Source organism: Meriones unguiculatus, chromosome 6 (assembly GCF_030254825.1).
Source record: "Meriones unguiculatus strain TT.TT164.6M chromosome 6, Bangor_MerUng_6.1, whole genome shotgun sequence".
NCBI lineage: Eukaryota > Metazoa > Chordata > Mammalia > Rodentia > Muridae > Meriones > Meriones unguiculatus.
In genome coordinates this window covers 87,516,911-87,537,697 of record NC_083354.1, presented here as the reverse complement: position 1 = coordinate 87,537,697, position 20,787 = coordinate 87,516,911, and the positions used below count along the sequence as shown (strand labels likewise).

The 20,787-nt window shown below is 42.4% G+C and overlaps 1 protein-coding gene across 1 annotated transcript; it reads left to right on the top strand.

Annotated features, from left to right (window-relative positions):
* The first annotated feature begins 6,672 nt into the window (after positions 1-6,672).
* Gzmk (granzyme K) lies at positions 6,673-16,377 on the top strand. Its single transcript, XM_021638908.1, is given in 8 exon segments — positions 6,673-6,724; positions 6,979-7,086; positions 7,089-7,117; positions 12,542-12,592; positions 12,594-12,692; positions 13,427-13,468; positions 13,471-13,698; positions 16,132-16,377. Coding segments are annotated over 8 exon segments (855 nt in total).
* The last annotated feature ends 4,410 nt before the right edge of the window (positions 16,378-20,787 follow it).

Sequence of the window (20,787 nt, the reverse complement as noted above, 5' to 3'; positions counted from 1 at the left end):
TCAATTAATAAATCAATATTGGTTATTGACTGTGGTAGTTTTTCGTCATGGATGGTTTATTTTATGCCTTTCCTCTTAAATATTATTTTTAAATTTTCATTTATTTGTTCTTCTCTCAAATATCACACCCAAGCTTCAGTTTCTCCTCCCTCCTCCCCTCCTGGCCCCACCCCACACCTGTTCCCCCCACCCACTCCTCCATTTCCCTTCAGAAAAGGGCCACCCCCAGGGGCCTCAACCAAACATACCATACCAAGTTGCCATAAGATTAGGCACCTCTCCTCATACTGAGGTTGCATAAGGCAACCCAATAGTAGGAAAAGAGTCTCAAAAGCAGGCAAAAGAGTCAGAGACAAGCCCTGCTCCCACTGTAAGGAGTCCGGCGAGAACACCAAGCTACACAACTGTAAAATATACGCAGGCTCCCTGGTTATTGGTTCAGTCTCTGTGAGTCTCTACGAGCCCGGGTTAGATAATCATTATTTTTAGTTTATCGTTGCACTTGAGATTTATAATGCATTGATTCTCTCATAGAAATGATTTGATCCAGCCAGAATTATCTGTGATAAAGAGGAAGATAAAGGTAGGTGCTGGGGCGTGTGCTTATTGTTCCAGATTCAGAAGGGAAAGGAAAGAGAACAAGTTGAAGGCTAGCCTGTGTCTATCATACTTAGAAAACGTCTCTCCCACCAAACTACACTCCCCGACTCTGCCCACCTTAATTGGAATTGTAGGGCAATTTTTAGAACAATTAATTCTCAGTGAAAATTATGAAATACTGAATTAATAAATGAATGATATTTATTGAGTTCTATCTTGACCATAGTAATTACTATTTTTCCCTTAGAGGTAAACTTATCACCTTAAAAAAAAACCTTTTGTTCTGCCTCCTGTGACTTTGTTATGAAATCATTTAGTAATTCAACTGCCTTCAATATGATAAACTCACTCCTTTCACTAGACCTGCTTCTATTATAAAATGTTCCCATTTTTGGCATGGGACATATCTGCGAGGATTTGAGCTGTTCGAATATAATGGAACTGATAAATGTCATATATGGAATTCATTCAGGTGTTGCTCATATGTGCATGTTTTAGGCATGAGCGCTTTGTATTGGATAACCAATTAGGGGACTCATCCCAGAAGAAAACTCATTCTCTTTCTCTACGAAGTTGCTAATTTCTCTCTATCTGGAGGTTCATCTCTCTCTGAGAGTTCCCCCACCTGAGCTGACGCCAACTGGTGTTGTCACTGTTTGAGTCTAGTTCAGTCAGACATAATGTTGAGGTTTCAGCAAGTAGCTTCCCTGTCAATAGGGAAGACACAATCTCATAGCAGACTTGCTGGTCCTCTGGTTCTTAAAATCTTTCCGCCCCCTGTTCTATCATGTTCCCTGAGCCTTAGGAGTAGGGATTGTCTTGTAGATGTGTCATTTAGGATAGGCACCATATGGTCAGTTGTTCCCTGCATTTTGACCAGTTGTAGATTTCTGTAATGGTCTCCATCTGCTGAAAAAAGTACGAAAGAAAGAAAGAAAGAAAGAAAGAAAGAAAGAAAGAAAGAAAGGAAGGAAGGAAGGAAGGAAGGAAGGAAGGAAGGAAGGAAGGAAGGAAGGAAGGAGGAAAGAAAAGAAAGAAAGAAAGAAAGAAAGAAAGAAAGAAAGAAGAAGAAGAAGAAGAAGAAGAAGAAGAAGAAGAAGAAGGAAGGAAGGAAGGAAGGAAGGAAGGAAGGAAGGAAGGAAGGAAGGAAGGAAGGAAGGAAGGAAAGGAGAAGGAAGGAGGAGGAAGAGGAAGAAAAAAGTTTCTTTGATGAGGTTCAAGAGCTACACTTTCATGTGAGTATGAGTAAGTGTTCTTCTGGTTTTTATCACTATGTCCTTCCCCATATATTTTTCTCTCCAGTTTTTCTCACATATTGACCCCAAGTTTTCTCCTCAACAACCTACTATGCCCAAATAGTGCTCACTTTCCTCTGTGCAAGTCCGGTGTTCCAATAAAACCAGAGCTGGATGAGAGGTCAAGGCTGTGGGCCTTCCTTTGGCAGTCATCCCCGCTGACAGGATTCTCACATGTGTAAATCTTTTAAGAGAAACACTGCAGACAGTGTGAGTGACCTGCCTTGGGTCCGGTGACATCACAGGGACCACCCTCAGTGGGACTTTCCCCATCTCTTTCACAACATTTGAACTCAGGCGATGGAATCCAAGGCCACCCTGAAGAAGAAGAATGGGAAGAAGTATCACAGTATAGCAGCTTGAAGACTGGAAGGCTGGGAAGATGGTGGAGAACCAGGCAGGCCATTCCAGCCGACCCCTGCTTTGCCAGGTCCCTGAGATGTTTGCCTGGGACTTCCTCTTGGGTCAAGGCCTTCTCAAGCCAGTCTTATCCTCATAGTTCACAAGTGACTTGTTCAGGGCTGAAAGCGGAAGGTGTGACACGGTTCCTTGTGCTTCTTGACTCAGTGGCGGTGAATTAGAAAATAGTGTTTAATATTAAGGAAAGATAATTAATAATGCAAAGTGTGTTCTGATTAAAAGTTGAAGAGAAGGATAGAACAAATTCCATCGCCATCATTATCCACAAGAAGGCACACAGCAGTTCTCTGAAGTGTTCATGTCTAAGCAGCTGAGGGAAAGCCTTAACCCAGCAGCCTTCAGCCTTCTCTGTGCTAAGGGTGCCCTTGTTTTCTGTTTTGTTTTGTTTTGTTTTGTTTTGTTTTGTTTTGTTTTGTTTCTGCAACTCTTCTTAAGGCCATTCAATTCAAGGACCTTGTGGGCTTGAGATGGCTGTTATAGGATTTACATTTTCGTAGGCCCTTTGGACAGTGTATTATTAAATAGCGCCCCCAGTGTTCTTCCCAACCCCAATTGCCAAACCACAGTTTCCCTGTAATCACTAGCATATTCACTCAGCTACGCAATTAAACTATTACCAGACAGACACCAAGCTCCAAAGGACAGTGGGCTCTAAGAGAGGGGCACTCTAAAATTCTACCAGTGCTATTCTCATGCATCTGAGGCTGGAGAGGGCTGCAAAGTCTTGGACATGATGAGTGAGTCTTTCAAAAGAAGATGAAGTGGGGTGGGGCTATGAAATGGGTCAGTGGTAAAGGCTTTCACAGCCAGTCCTGACACCAAGAGTTCAATTTCTGGGTCCATGTGGTAGAAGGAGAGAGTCAGCTCCCACAAATCACCCTCTGACCTTCACATATTTGTGCATACACACATACATACCTAAACAAACAAACAAACATAATTTAAAGATTTTTTTTAATGGGGCTAGAGAGTTGGCTCAACAGTTAAGAGAGCTTTCTGCTCTTCCAGCAGACCCAAGTTCAGTTCCCAGCACCCACATCAAGTGGCCCATAGCCACCTGTAACTCCAGCTCCAGGGCATCCAGCGCCCTCTCTGACCTCCTCTGACACTTGCATCCCACACGCATACCTCTCACATAGACAGACACAAATTCACAGGACCAAAATTAAATTCAGCTGTTTTTTTTTTTTTTTTTTTTTTCTAAATCAGCTTTGAAAAAGACTCTGAAAGGGAATCAGTAGGAAAGGTTTGACACTCATTCCCTTTGGAGCGATATTCTCAGGGCTTTTGTGTGCTTCCCGCACTGGGGAAGGTCGCTGTGTGTGTTATTAACTTGTTTTCTTTTTAGTCCATCACGAATTAACAATTTCATCCAATACAAGTAAACATAACAACTAACTAAATAACAAAGGCGTACAAAAGGCGTGCCTAACTTTTATAAAAAAACACCGAACAAATTACACTTCATTTAAAAATTAACATAGAGAGCCACGTTGAATTGCTGTAACTTTCCAAATGCTCATTTTCATCTTCTGTCCTTGTCTAGCTCCTAATGAATCACAAACAGGTCTCGGACTAGCATAAGTTTGCCAGCCACACTCCAAACAATGCAGACCCTAAAGACTGTGGATGATGGACCTGCGTACAGGTGCTAGAGCTGTGAAAGACAGCCTCAAAGGGGCGATCAGATGTATGGTCTTGGAAGCATCAGGATAGCTGGTCCGCCAGGTCATCCTAAACTACAGGAGTGTTTCAGACTGCCCTCTCAGAGCAGCTAACAGGGACAGCTAAGCAGCAGGGTGGAGAACAGCAAGGGCCAGATGTGCTGTGAGGAGCTGCTCTCAGGCTGAGCACTTGCTCAGACTTGTACAGCTGCTGTCAAAGCCGTCCAAAGCAAACACGGCTCTCCCCGCAGCAGACTCAACAGAGCAGAAACCAACACCCAGAAACCAATGAGATGGCCCAGTTCGTCATGTCACACAGTCCACTGTCTTCAAATCAATGATCCCAAATACAATAACAAATGATACTATTAACTAGCGCAGGGGTCAAAGCCAAAACCCAGCAACTCATTATTATAAACCAACAGAACTCTCAGATTTTTCCAGGTCAACTACAAGAAAGAGTTATAAGCCTCTCTTCTCAATTGCACTAAATCTCACCCGTGTCTAATTGCATATGTGCAAGGCTAAATCCTTTTTCCCTTCTGCATGGCCAGCTTGCCTCCTGAAGTGTCTAAGCCAGGGGCTTCACAGAGGGAACAGGGCAGACAGTGTGGTCAGGTTGAAGGAAACAAGAAGTCAGGAGCCGGCGCAGAAGGGTTTAAGATCCCCATCTGCCTGTTGGGGGATCTAGACAGTCTGAGCTCCAGTTTCTCCATCCATAAAACAAGATGAAGGGAGGCCACCTCCCTAGAAATACAGATGAAAATGTTTAGCCATCCACCATAAAAGCTAGGCAGTTGTGAGTCCTCGCTATAAAGAAATAAGCTGGCAGAGATGTTTCAACCATGCCACACTAGAACTGTGCTTTACAGTTTACCTCTGCCTGGCATCAACTCACTTCTTGGTGTCACCCACCCTCCTCGGTTCCCAGCATCAACAAGACAGGGTTAGGAATGGGTAAGATCATGCCTACCCAGAGACTTGGGGTAGGGGAGGGAAGGCACACAAGGGATCTTGTTGAGAGTTCGCCAGCAGTACCAAAAGTCATTTGACAGTTCCTGGGACATTTGGGCGATGCTAGCAGGTTTGGTTTGGTAAATCTGTGGCTTGTCTCAAGCTCTCTCCCACTATCTCTTTCACTCTTATTTAGCAGGAAGTCATTGCCCTGGGTGTGGGTTGTTTCTTTAGCTCAATGTTTTGGAAAGTTTTGCTGTCATTGCATCCCTGTGAAATGAAAACGGGACGTTGCTTACCCCGTGCTGCGCTCCGACAGACGCTTATTACCATCCGTGTTAGCGCAGGTGAGATTTGGCCCAGCTCCATCGCTGTGGCCTTGGGCAAATGAACCACTCTGAGCTTCTGTTTTCAATTGTAGCATAAGTATGATTGCCGTCCTGCCTTTCTCACAGATACAGACATGAAGATATAAATGATCATGTAAAGAGAATTTTGAAAATCACTTAAAACATTCAACTTACATATCATTAAGCTATTCTGTGTAACAAATGATATTATTATTTTCATCAAAGAAAAACAATTTTGTGGGATTCTCTTGCCATCTACCAAGCATAACAGTTTTGATTTTAATTTTTTTTGAAAACATAATACAGAGTTTATAAATCTTTAAAAAAAGATAAATAAAAGCTATGCAAGCTTTGGTGTTTCTAGAAAAAATTGGGGTTCTCGTGCCTAGCCTATCTATCTGTATTTGCACCTACATTGTAACCTTGCATACTCAGTGTGGACAGAATTTTGCAGAATACTGAGTCTGATCAAGAAAAGGCCCATGAAAAGGCCTGGCATTGCGTTGTCATCTGTTCCTGGGAAGAATGATGAAATACAGTCCTTTTGAAAGGCATTACTTTTTTTTAAAGACATTATTAAGGTCCTGAGTAAATGTGTGGTCATTTTCAATTAAAATTGAGTCAAAGAGCGTTGGAATACAAATGTATTGCCAATATTCCCCTTTAATAACATTATTGAATGTCAAAAAAATGTAACTAAAATTTAACCAAATCTGGTCACGCTTAAAGGAAAGGGCAAGACAAGGAACGTGCTTGCCGTGAAACGCATAGGCTTCTCTGGATGATATCCACACTACAGCTAAGCCACAACACAAAGCCACAAGGACTTGTGCAAGGCTCTGTCTTTCTCCATCATAAATCTATGGCCAAATGAGAAGTAGAAGGAATTAAATAGGATAGACATCGTTTCATTACTGCTTCCTAATGCTGCAACCCTTTAACCCAGTTTCGCATGTTGTGGTGAAAATTAAGCCATAAAATCATTCCATTGTTATTTCATTACTTCAGTGTTGCTGCTGCTATGAATTGTAATGTCAATATTTGATATGATAATCACCTACAGTTGAGAACTACTGCTTTAGAGCAAAGAACAGCTTTGAAGACTCACTAGGGTCTTGCGGCTTGGGTATTTTTTATTCCTTAACTATTTGTACCAGGAGTACTCATCCAAAAATGAGTTCTTCATTGCATACTGACAGCACAGAACCAAAACTTCCCCCAAGCTTATAGATACTTTGAAAACTTGGGTGTAAAAACTCTAACCTTTGGGGCAGACGAGGTAAGAAACTTTCAAGAACAACAACTACAAAAAACAAATCATCTTCAGAAAAAAAAATCTTCATCAGCCCCGGAACAAGTACTTCATCTGTGCTCCTTAACACTGTAATTATGAGGTTTGCTCTGTTTTTCCTGATAGCTGGGGTTTATATGTCTTCAGAGTGTAAGCATCTCCTGTTCTGGCCACATGTGAATGTGATGTGAATCTCTAGCGATTATGTCGTTACACTGTAAACACAATTTTTCCTCTTACTCGTTTTGGCTTATACAACTGCTAACCAGGAAATATATAGTAACTATTGGGTAGCATTGCTGTTTTGTTGGTCTTGGAAAAGATTACAATGACAGTGGTGCCTGCTGTCGGAAGAACTGGATGCCACTGCTGGATCATGTAAAAGCTTTGGCATACTTTTGCAGGTTTCCATACTGACATTATTGGAGGGAGAGAAGTACAGCCACCCTCCTGGTCGTTGATGGATTCCATCCAGGACCACTGCAAGCATATTTGTGGAGGAGTCCCGATCCATCGCAGTGAGTGCTAACAGCTGCCCACTGCTTCTCTTGCTGGGTCCCCTGTGCTTTCCCAGGTACGTGGTTCTCCGTCCAGGAAGAACAATACACATGAGATAAAGTTTAACCAATGAATTAAGTACAGTAAAATGAAAGAAAAGTTAAAACAATCTACTCTAGTGTATTATTTTAAATGTATGTGTTGTTTGTCTCTGGAATGTTTCATGTAATGTTTGCAACAGCAGTTGACCACGAGCAACTAAAATTGCTGAAAGGAGAAAGTGTGTGCAAGGGGAAGTTACTGTATCCTGTTTGGAGAAGGGGGTAAGAGTTGGTGTTTTTATTTAGGTATTTCAGAATATTTGACACATCTCGTAAACACAGTTACATTGCAGACGATACTGCGAGTGCATGCGTTAGCAATAAATTTGCAGATTCTTTAGTTCCTCAGTCTTACGCTTTACCCCAGATTTTCAAGGCCCATACCTTGGAAATCACAGAAGTAAGAAACAGCAACTTCCTGAGGTGTGGAGGCACAATTATAGCGGTTTCTAAAAGTGAAGCAGAACAGGTTATTAGGGCTTGGGGCAGTGAAAAAGAAGCTTTTCTGACCATGGAGGTCAAACTCTAAGTCCCTTTCAGCTTAAAACAAAGTATAAAATGTGTCTTGGGATGCTGTGAAGACAGTCAGTAGACTCTGACATGGCGTTCACTTGTTTCTTCTGTTTCCATATTTGCTTCTCTAAGCTTCTTACCTGGATCCCAGATCACCTTCTCTTTCCTGACAACAGCATGGCCCTTCACTTAAGAACATGTCTTAGGGACTGGAGAGATGCCTCCATGCTTAAGAGCACTTGTTGCTCTTGCAGAAAACCAGGATTTGATACCCAGCACCCACATGGTGGCTCACAGCCTTCTGTTAACTCTAGATCCAAACCAATGTCCTCTTCTGTTCTCTGCAGGCACCAAGCATGCATGTGGTGCACAGACACACATACAGGCAAAACACTCACCCACCAAACAAAATAAATAAAACTAAAAGAAAGTAAATGGGCATGGTGGCATATGCCTTTAATCCCAGCACTCACGAAGCAGAGGCAGGAAATCACATTTTTATGAGTTCAAGGGCAGCCTGGTCTACCTACTGAACTCCAGACCAGCCAAGGATTACAAAACATAATATATATATATATATATATATATATATATATATATATATATAATGTATTATATATATAATATATAATATATATATTCTATTTATTCTAGTGTGTTATTTTAAATGTATATATTCTATTTATTCTGTATATATTCTATATATATATATATATATATTCTATTTATTCTAGTGTGTTATTTTAAATATATATTCTATTTATTCTAGTGTGTTATTTTAAATGTATGTGTTGCTTGTCTCTGGAATGTTTCATGTAATGTCTTCAAAAGCATTTGACCACCAGCAATTAAAGCTGCTGAAAGGAAACGTGTGTGCAAGGGGAAATTACTGTATCTTGTATTATATTATTATATTATATTAATTATATTATAGTGTATTATATTATATATAAGATTTTATATATGTGTGAATATGTATAATATATAAATATATATAATCATATATATATATATATATACATACATAAAATCTTAGTTTCCAAAACTATCTAGACAGCAACACTATCTAAACAAAACAACTGAACTGACTTGATTCTCCCTGCTTTGGATATTGTCTAGTTGCCCCATTTTAATGGAACCATGTTGGAAGCTCCAAAAGCCTGAAAATGGAGGAAAGACACCCCTTCTGTTTCTAAAGAGCAAGTTGCTGGATTCCAATCTCATGTCCTCACTCACACATGCACCCCCATACACACACACACACACACACACACACTTCTGTCTAGCCCCGTGCATAAGCAGAAAATTTCATTCAAGGCAAAGTTTGCGACTCTCTAAGCATGCGCCCACTCACAGCTCCCCAGACAAGGGGCTAAATAAATATTCAACAAATGCTGGTGTAAAGGGGAAACAAAGTAAAGGATTTGGGCTGAGGGCTCGGTGTGAAACACGGTTATGATGTGTGAAGTCCCAGCAGGACGATTGAAAACATTGCTATTTTTTTTAATTGTTTAGTAGATTTAACTCAGGCAAAGTATATTCCCAAATTGGGGGAAGGAGATTAATTTAAAAATAATAATAATAATAATAATAAAGGAAAGGGAAAGGAGAAATGAAGGAAGGGAAAACTAAAGAGAAGTCTTAGAATTTTTTTTAAAAAGGTCTTGGAGTTATAAAAAAATTCTTGCCAAATATTATTTTAAATGGCTGGAATATAAACAACTCTGAAATATGTGGATCGAATTTCCTCTCCAAGGGACATTTGGGTGTAAAAATGTAGGCAGATCAGTGTTTGGAAAAATATTAAGCCTTATGAAATTCAAAATATTTATGAAACAGTTTAATGGTGGCTTCCCACAAATGTACTCACAAGCATCCTGAGGGAACAGTTTACTGAGCCAGGCCTCCCTATGAGGGAGTGGGCCAAACTTGGGAGGGAGGCTCTCTCTCACGGCCCACCTACTCTGTTCCTCTCTTAGTGTCTTGGCAGTTATCATGGCGGCACTCTGAAGACAGGAAAATTTCTAGTCTGAGGCTAGTCTGGAATACCCAGCAAGACCCTGTCTGTAAAGAAAGAAAATGAAGGGAATGCCTTTTTTAAAATGTATTTATCATTTAATGTATTTATTAATGTATTTTAAAATGTATTTATTAATTATTTTGCATAATCTACTTTTTGATGTTTTAATGGACCAGATGTAAAGCTGTCACCTCCTCTCCTCTCTGTTATCTCCTCCCCTTATCTCCTCTCCTCCCTCTCACCTGCCTAAGCAAATCCTTAAGTGGAACCCCCGCCTCCCCTGCCTCCCCCAGCCCCTTTCACGTAGCCTTGCTCTATCTCAAGCTCCAGAGGCAAACCAGTGGAATTGCTTTTCCTTTCCTTTTTGTGGTGCTGGGGAACTGAACCTGAGGCTTGTGCCTGCTAGGTCAGTGCTCCACTTCTACCCAGCTCCATCCCCCACCCAAGTCAGTAGCTCTAATCCTGCCAGAGCCTCCACCTAATCTGTTCTCAGGTTCAAGTGACCTGGACCTCACCTTCCTCTTCTGTAAAATGTGCATCTTCTTCACGCCTGCCTCCCTAGGCTGCTGCTTTAGAGAAGCAAATGTGTGAAGAGCGTGGATGAGAACACAAGACCTTTGCCAATGTTATCCAATAACATATCTGTATTGTTATTGCAGCCTTCCAAACAGGAATAACCAAGCCTCGAACATTGACGACTGCCTTGCTTTGATGACGGGATGCGACTGGGAATGTTTTGCATTCTGACAGCCAGCAACTTTTGTCTGTCTGAGGGAAGAGAGACTCTACGAATTAGGAACCCTGCCTTTGGCACCAGACCTCAGGAGCTCTGGTCAGCATCAAAAACAGGCTGGCCAAAGCGGCAAGGTGATAGAGAAACTTGATACAAAGCAAAAATAAACAACAATAAAAATTAAAAGGGGCGGGGGGAAGAACACCAGACTTGGGACACAAACTCCGGGTTTGGGGCCTGTATCCTTTGTGTGAGAACTGGGTCCCTTTGAACCAGTTAGAGGCCTAATGAGGAATATGCCGTTCAGTGACTTTAATACCGAGGAGAGCAGAGCGCTGTTGGCTCCAGGGAGGCAGCATTGGCAGCCATCTTCAGCAGTGAAAGAAAGGTATTGCAAGCAATACTGTGGTTCTACTCTGTATGTGATTCCATTACAGGGCAGTCAGGGCGGGACTCAGGAAACGCCATGCAAATCCCTCCAAATGCTTAAGGCCACTCCTGGGAATACCCCACGATGTGCAAATCAGTGAGCTCAGTATCACAACTGGAGTGAGTTCCAGGGCTGTTACACAGAGAAACCCTGTCTCAAACAAAACAAAACAAAACAAAACAAAACAAAAAAAGAAGTAGAATCCTAGAACTCAGGGAATTTCATCTGCTCCATGGGCAGGAAACTTGAGCATGATGGGACAGTTGACAATTCAGAGAGCATAATGACCTGCTTGTGTTTATTAGCTTGTCCCAGCAGAGACTAAAATAACCAAAGCATCTTGAAGTCAATAGCGAGTCAAGGAGCTGGGTGAAGGACGAATGAGCACTAAGGGTCTGTGCCTCATGCCTGCCCTTGGAAGAGCAGTTTGCACACATGCCCACCCCCCCTGTTAAGAGTGTTGACCCATGGGATTTTGTATCTTCCTCACCCTTCAGAGCTTTGGGGTTAGTGGGCATGCTGGATTTTAATTTGAGTCAATCCTAAGAAATCCAATCCACATCCTCTGAGAAATTCCATTCCCATCCTGATTTTGCAATAGGCAAACTTTTCAACAAATAGAGCTGGGATTCCTAAAATAAGCTCTTTTGGTAGAAACTGAGAAATGGTAATTCCAGGCAGTCACAGGCCCGCCGTGTATAAACCCTCCCCACGGCAGTCACGTGCACATTCTCTGAGCCTCAAACAGCCTTTACTTTCATTTGTTTCACATTTCTATGCCCTTTCTGAATTTTAAGAAAACAAATCTGTGTGTAAGGGTGTGTGTTTCCGCCTTGATCTCTTTTTCTAGTAGCAAAAATTAAGAGTTTTATTGCAAATAATTCAAACATTTTTGTTTGATTTTAAGGCAAGGCTATGTAACCAGTTGGGTTACATAGAAGTTTGTAATTATCCTGCCTCTGTCTACCATGATGGAAACTGCACTGCAATATCTTTCTTTATTTTCTGCTTCTTTTTTTCCCCCTCCAGTTGGTTAGTTGGTTGGGGGGGGTTGTTTTATTTTGTTTTGCTTTGTTTTATTGCTTTTTGGTTTGGGGGTTTTGGGTGTGTGTGTGTGTGTGTGTTCACACAAAGGACTGAATATAGGACCTTGAAAGCGCTCTACCACTGAGCTATATCTCTGGGTCATTTTTTGTACCTTCCTTGTTTTCAGAAAGTATTTGAAGTGGCTTTCATAAGTACACTACAACAGGAAGTATCTGTAACACACAAATGGTTCTAGCATGTTGCCCAAACTCCCTGAAACAAGGCCATTTCTATTTTCATCACTGGCTATGAGTGCACTCAAGTGTATTTGGTTGCTGTAAAATGGGTCCATGCTACCTAAAATGAAACTCCTCAGATGGATGAGACAGTGTAACCGAGTTCTCACTTTAGTCATTTAAGCACAGAACGCTGTTGGAAAGATGCAACAGCTCCAGAAACGAGCATACTGACAGCGATGGCAGGGATTCCTGACAGCATCCATGAGTCCTCCATCGCTTCACATGGCTCTAAGCAAGCCTCATGAAATCTATCCTTGATCTTTCATGCGTGTAACTGTCCATCACCTTCCCTCTGGCTGCTGTGTTTGTTCAGCCATTTTTACCTCCATTTTCTTTGCTCTTTCAGGTTTTCTAGAGGCCACTCCCTCACCGTGGTTTTAGGAGCATATTCTCTTTCAAAAAAGGGAGCCCGTGAAACAGACATTTGAGATTGAAGAATTCATCCCTTTCTCAAGATCTCAGTCAGACTTCACATCACATGGTACCATGCTAATAAAGGTAGGTAGATTTGCCTCTCTCAGCCCCTTCAGTGTTCTCATAAAGGACCACTCAGTTAATGAAAGCATTTTGGCAGCGCGCTACCCAGGTTTGTGGTAACTGTGAAATATTCTACAAGGGTCCATATTACTCCATATATCCCCTGAAAGAAAAAAAATCACAACTGTATGAGAGACGTGTTGACACAAGGGAAATCAACACTACTGCTCACTACATAGAAAAGCAATGTGTCAGCAGACCCAGGGATCTGCAAGAGACACTTCCCCCCCACAAATGCTTTTTCCATTAGCAACTAAAAATGACAACGGTTGTTTATGTAACAGAGCCAACCGAGTGACTTTGGGGAATCAGAAATAAGTTAAAACTTAGTCTAGACCACGCTTTGTCCAGTCCAGATGGAGTCTAGACCATACTCGAGGACCCTGTCCAGCAGGAAGCAGCCCAGCCCACAAAGTCGCGACCTATACATGTCATTCCACAGAAAACTATCCAACGCAGGGCAAAGGCCAGTTTGCTCGAGACTGGGCGGGACTCCTACTCCATGAAGAACGGAAAGCACACTCGGAAGAAACAACGGCCAAAAGTGCAACAGCAGACCATCATCAAAGTGAATTCAAGAGGAAGGGATGCCTTCCTGAGGCAGAGGGACCACACACCCAACGCACAGCCAGACCAGGCCTGATCGCAGAAAAACCACTGGGGAAGGACAGTTTGCTCATTTTTCTATCTTTCAGCTTCACGCTGCGGTGGAACTGAACAAGCACGTCCAACTTCTTCTTTGAACCTGAGGTTCAAAAGCTACATTAGAGATGGAACCAAATGCCAGGTTACCGGCTAAGGAGCCCCCAACCCAGATCTGTTAGCCTCCTCCAACACCCTGCAAGAAATCACCATTACTATCATGAGCAGAAAACACAACAGCCAAAGCTACTACAGCCAGAGCCCTGTTGCAACCAAGAGCATGATATTTTCGGGAGATGCCAGAGGCTGAAAGGACTCCTGCCAGGTAAGCCTCCGCTTTCAGGGTGGTGTCCCCGACTACGGTGACCACTGACCTGCAGCAGCTCTGCCTTTCCTGACACTGAGGAGACAGGTGGCCTGCAGGATGCCACAGTTCTGAAAAGTCACTGTCCCATCCTGCGGTGCCCTCCACGCTTTATTTATCTACCAGTGTGAACTTCTCCAGCGTTTCAGTGGCGCTCATCAAATGCTCGTCTGATTAATCAAACAAGAGACTGTATCTTTGCAGATATCCACTGAAGGGCGTTACCATCCTTAGGGAGCCTGTTCATCCTGAGGTCTCAAGTGGGAGACAACATGCCCCTCCCCAAAGGACAATCTTTTAAAGGGATCATTAAAGAGGACTGACCAGGCTCATCAAATGGACAGCACATGTTTCTTAAAGAAACATGGACAAAATGCTACTCCACATGGCTGAGAGCCCCTGGAGCTTTATTTTTTCACTGTCCTGGGAGTTGGAAAGTCCAGATCAAGATGGCAGTAACTTTGGTGTCTCATGAGGGGAAGTGCTCTGCTTCACATATTGTCTCTTCTCATCCTAATGCTGGGGCAGGAGTGAGAAATCTCTGGGCTTTTTAAAGTTGGAACTTTAACCCTATTCACGAGAAACCATGCTGCAGGACCTCTCAAATCCCCGCCTCAACCACTATCCCTTGGGAGACTGGATTCCTCCACATGATGCAGGGAACGCAAATACTCAGACCCTAGACTGGATAACGGTCATTCTCTTTCAGAATCTTTTGTGTACTTCTAGAGTAAGAAAACACTGGGTACACAATTTAGATGACTAATTAGTATCATAGATGGCTTATTAATTGTAAACTGTTCTTATATTGTATTTATTTCTTTACTTACTTATCTATTATGGGTGTGGGCACGTAAATGCATGCCATAGCACACACCTGGAGGTCAGAGGACAACTTGTGGGAAATGTGTCAGAAAATGCAGAACTGACAGCACCATGTGGGTCCTGGAGGTGAAACTCAAGCCATCAGACGTGGTGACAAGCACCATTACCCACTGAGCTATAGCTTGCTGGTCCCAGATGACTAATATTTTTAAAAATAGAGTTTAATACTCACATCCTTCTAGATTAAGCCTTACTGAGTTGGTTCATGAAGACTCTTTGTATCTGTGGAGCCCCAAGACCAGCGCCCTTGTAACCAGCTCAGCATCAGCAACTGGGCCTGACAAGGTCCTGCACGTTGTCATCTGACCAGCAGCAGAGACAGACATTGGTCCTCATATTTGAAAGCCAACTCTTTGACCCAAAGGCCACACCATCGTCTCTATGGGTACCTCACTTGCAACAGAATTCAGTTGCATGCTTTGTTAAAAGTAGATCCTCTGCAGTCACCTCAGTCAGCAAGTAAGTTGTCACCTACACAATGCCATCTTCAAATGTGGGAGAGTGGTGGATTCAAACAAAAAAAGGAAAAAATAAGGGAAGGCGTGACATTGACCTCCAGCACGACATTCACCGCCATCACGACATTGACCTCACTGTTTTTCCTTTCCACTGGTCTCAGTAACAATTTGATCCCAAGCCCACTAGCGTCACACTGAAATTCACAATTGTGAGGTTTTCTTTTATTTCAGTGGATAATTTCAAGCTTCATGCCTACCTGTTCTCTAACTAGCAAAGCTCAGAACTCACTTATTTGTTACCCCTTTTAAGATCTATTGTATTTTGGTTTCTTATGCCTCTTCTTCCCTTCTCCACCCTAAACCCTTCTAATACTCAACACTGGGTAGCAGAGAAAGAGGGTTAATTGGGAGAGGGGGAATGGTTTTCCTTAGCTACTTCCTGCTGGCTAGGGTCATTGGGTTCCTTGGGGCAAACCCAATCCTTGTTTTAGGATATTCCCAACTTCTTGTCACACTGCATCAGCAGCAACCAGGAGCAGCAGGGGAGAAGCACCAGCAGCTTTCTTTTTTCTCTGAGCCCCCCTTTCACTCTCTGGGCTCTGGAATTTATTCTCTCTCCAGAGTCCTCAGAATTAAACTATCTGCAGCTGACAAAGAGGCCCTCCCAGAGCCCACACAAGGCAAATAGTTTGCTGCTATGACCAGTCTGAATCAGTCCCATATCCTACACCTGGGATTAAAAAAAAAAGATGTTTACATAGCATAACTGAGTTTTTAAAGACAACAAAAATTCCATATAACTGATTTCCAAAGGGAGGTGTGCGTATAGACATAGAAGAGATAGAACAGAGACATAAAATGAACAGAGAGACAAATTCACAGTTATAGACAGAGATGCAAACACAGGGAGAAGCATTAGTAGACAGACAGACAAAGAGACAGACATTGAGAGTCTATTCTGAATAAGAGGCCATCCTAGGTACTCTGAGTCAGTGGTTTTGGGAAACTGCACGAGTTTCTCACTAAGTATCTGCCCATTTTCCTTTTCTAGGGAGAATCAGGTGGCCCTTTGATCTGCAAAGGTGTCTTCCATGCCATGGTCTCTCAGGGCCATAAATTTGGCATCATCAATATGCCTGAAATCTATACCCTATTGACCAAGAAGTATCAGACCTGGATCAAAAGCAAGCTTGCATCATCGCAAATGGTTTTCTTAGGCCTGCCAGCCACTTGCTTCTTTTTCCATTATGTGCTCACAGATCAACTTCAGAAATATCTGGCTATAGAGAGAGTGTGACAAAGCTAGGATGTATTTCTGTTCCCTAAAAATTCATTGTGTTAAGGAACCATGCTCTTTTTCCTGTGCATTAATTCTTTCCTCCTCCTCCTCCTCCTCCTCCTCCTCCTCCTCCTCCTCCTCCTCCTCCTCCTTCTTCTTCTTCTTCCCACACTGGCTTCATTCTAAATAAAATATGCAAGTCTGTGTGTCTCTTTATGGCTATGAAGTAATATACACCCTGCTTCTATCCTTACTCTGCAAAGGGCAACAAGGCATCTACACAAGTCAGTAAGAAACCGCATCCAACCAGGTTTGTGATTGGATTTCTGCCAAATTATCCCAAGCTATTAGGATGTTTTTAAGTTACGGTAAGAATTTTTAAGATGCTCTTAATGTGTTAAATACTCTTTTAAACAAACGCTTAATTATATGATACAGTATCATCAATTATAGTTACTTATCTGCAATAGATCTTCAGAATTTATTCATCTTGGAAACTGAAATTTTATACTCCCATAAACGTGTGTGATTTTTTTAGATGTTAATAAAAGTGAATATGAAATAAGATGGTAAAAATAAAAATTTTAAAGATACTCTGCATTGTTTCTGATACCTCTACCAACTCTATCAGTCTCTAAAACCATAAGGTTATTTGTAATATAGATTGCATTGACCTTTTGCTCCAAAATTCTGGTTTAATAGACTTACAGTGAAAGTCAGAAGTGAAAGAAAATCAGTTAGCCAGGCATGCCTATAAACCCAACCCAGGGCGGCTTCAACAAAGGAGCCAGAGTTTGTGGCGGGCCTGGACCATGAAGAAAGGGCATGTTTTAAAAAATGAAAAAAAATCAGTTGATTCTGATCAATTGAAAAATCTAGAACAAGATGGTTATATGTGACCTTCATAACATCTTACAATAAAACAACAGTAAGTGCCAGGGAATCTTTTTTTTTTTTAATGCATATAAATTCTGCATGGAAAACTGATGACTCACAACTGAGGTGCAATTCACTGGACAGCCTTGGCTTTGTTGGGTTGTCCACACTCGCGGATGTCTTGCCATACTTGTGACTCGAAGAGGACTCTGGTAGAGAGAAAGAGTGAGGGCCGCTTTTAGCCTCACTGGGGGTGTTTGTTTCTTCCAGATGGTACCATCAAGCCCTCACACATGCATTTAGAAATGGATGTTTTCGTTTCTTTCTGTTTGTTGTCATAGTTCCTGGAAGTCATTAGCCAGTACCACCCTGTACTATGGAGAATCACAGGGGCTGAGGGATGGCTCAGGGGGTAGGAGTACTCGCTGGGCATACATGAGGACCTGAGTTCCCTGGCACACACATAAAACACTGGCCATAGCCTTTAATCCCAGCATGGGGGGGTGGGGGGGAGAGGGACGACAGAGACAAGATCACTGGAGATTACTGGCCAGAGGCCTAGTCCAGAACAAACAAACAAACAAAAAAAAATCAGTGAGTTCCAGATTGTGTGAGAGATACTGTCTTAACAGGGGAAAGTGGAAAGTGATAGAAAGTCCCCCTTGACCTCTGTGCTCCTGGCTCCGTGCACATTGCTCATACTTGTATACATGCATACATCACACACACATACATACATATATATATATATACACACACATACACACACACACACACACACACACACACACACACACACATACATACATACTCACAACATCCTTAGTCATCAGGGAGATGCAAATCAAAATGACCCTGAGATTTCACCTTACACCGGAATGGCTAAGATCAAAACCTCAAGTGACAATATATGCTGGAGAGGATGTGGAGAAAGAGGAACTCTCCTCTATTGCTGGTGGGCATGTAAACTTGTACAACCATTTTGGAACTCAATCTGACTCTTTCTCAGACAATTAGGAATAGTGCTACCTCAAGATCTAGCTATACCACTCCTAGGCATATATTCAAAGTATGCTCAACTATACAACAAGAACATCTGTTCAACCATGTTTGTAGCAGCTTTATTTGTAATAGCCAGAATCTGAAAACAACCCAGATGTCCATCAACGGAGGAACGAATATAGAAATTGTGGAACATTTACACAATGGAATACTATCCAGCAATTAAAAACAAGGAAATCATGAAATTTGCAGGCAAATGGTGGGAACTAGAAAAGATAATCCTGAATGAGGTATCCCAAAAGGAGAAAGACACACATGGTCTATATACTCACTCATAAGTGATTATTAGACATATAATATAGGATAAATAAACAAAAATCTATACTCTTACAGAAGCTAAACAAATACTCAGATTTTAAAAGTGTTCAAGGATTTTGTGGGAGAGCGGTTTGCCACAGTCATTTGGAGTCCTTTGACTTTCTCCCTTTTTTGTGGCAACATCCCTGCCGATATAAAAGACAGCCTTTTCTTTGTCCATCCTGCCTCAGTAATGCGGACAGCACTAAAATTTGTAAGTCCAAACACAGCCCTCGAAAAGAACCAATTCTGATTCAGATGAGTCACGAATCCACCTAGGAGCTGTGATGTGTCGAGCTATGCCTAGAGCTTGATTACTTTAAGTACGATAATGAAAGGGGGGCTGTCCATGGCCAATCGGAACAGCTCTCTGCTGAGACTTGCACAGCTTGGCCCTGGAAACCTGACTGGGCCAGTGAGGGAATGAAAGAATGGAAGACAAGTGTGCAGAAAACCCTGGGAGCAGGCGGGCTCTATACACTGTGAGAGAACCATACCAACTTTGCAGCAACTCAGAACCTCAGTGTGTTTATCACGTACCACACATGGGGCGAGGCTGGCTAGACTCAGTAAAAGGTCTCTGCAGGTGAGCAGCCTACGGCACTAAACAGGGAGAAGACGCTTCACTTGCTAGTTTCTGTACACACTGCCAACATTTGCAGTTGGACCAAAGGAAGGCTTTACCATCTCCCTAAGCTTCATCCTGGGAGAAGGCCTTGCCACATTCCCATCGGTCTGAGACAGTGTTGCTTGAGGCAGCTGTGCCAATGTCAACAATACACATAAAGACATCCAGACCTTGTCCACTCTTTATACATTCACACAGCTCCTCCTCCTCTGCAGCCCAATGCTCTCCCTCTGATCTTTGGGAAATAATACCGCCATGTGCTGAATTACTCCAATTCAAATCCATGGGCTGATGTCCCAACTGTCTGTAGCTATATATAAAGACAGAGTCTATACAGAGGTAAGAGGGTTAAATAAGAATACAAGGGTGGAAGCCTAACAGGCAAATGAATGCCAGAGAGTTATTTTTCCCTTGAGGCTGTATAGGGACACAGTGACAAGGTGACCATATAGAAGCCAGAACGGTCTTCTCCAAATAAATCAGTCTTGGATATCCTAGACTTCAGAACTTGAAAAGTAAATCTCATCATTTAAAATATATGGACATTAAAAAAAAAAACAGAACAGTTATCTTCTTAAATAGAAGAAGGGGTAGTTTATTCTGGAGCTGCTATGAATGGTCAGGGCCCAGGAACACAGAGTCTGGTTACCCCAAAGTTCATGTTCCAGCATGGATGTAGCTTCGTGGAGTTTTTATGGTTTTGCAGAACAGAGTCATAAGTCAAGGCAAGCTTAAAATACTTTGGTGGGTATACCAGAGAGGTGGGTAGAACGAGAGATATGAGGCAGAGGGTGATAGGCCCAAGATGCTTTCTGTTGACATTCTTAGCTCTTGGGTTGTGGAAGATAGTATTCATGAAGTTAATAGCTTCTGAGAGGCCTTTGGTTATTCTCACACGGTGTTGGTTTAGATACAGAGTGGGCCAAGGAACGGCTGTTCCGGAAGCTAAAACTAGCCCAAGATAAGGTATTTATCCTTCCAACCTACAAAACTCTAGTCTCTCCACAGTACTGAAATTCCAGTTGGTCCATCAGTTTCTGCAGACATGGGTCCTTCTGAGAATTTTTTTGTTCCCAGCCAGACACAGAGTTCAGAATTTCCCAGAATGTGCGTCAGAAGACATCAGCATGCTGTGTGATCCAAGAACATCCTGGGTGACAGGTGAGCTCCCTGAGTCTTGAAATATTCAGCCTTGGGTTTACATTTTAACACTTGACTTCCTGTAGAAAAACACCCAATAAAATCCATTCGACTGCCACGTTCTTTGGGGCTTTTTGCTGAGTCACTTGTGACCAATCTATGTTTTGTTTTTGTTTTTTGTTGTTGTTTTGTTGTTGTTGTTGTTGTTGTTGTTTTCCCCTCTCCCTCGGAACCCTGAAAGTCTGGCACACAGCACATGGAAGTTTATTCCTTAAAAAATATAAATTTTCAACAACGGGAGAAGGGGCGAGTGTACATGAGTGAAGGTGCCGGGTGTCAGGTCTCCCTGGAGCCAGATTTCAGAAGGTTATGAGACACAGAACATGGTTTCCAGGAGCAGAACTCATACCTTTCCTCACGCCCCC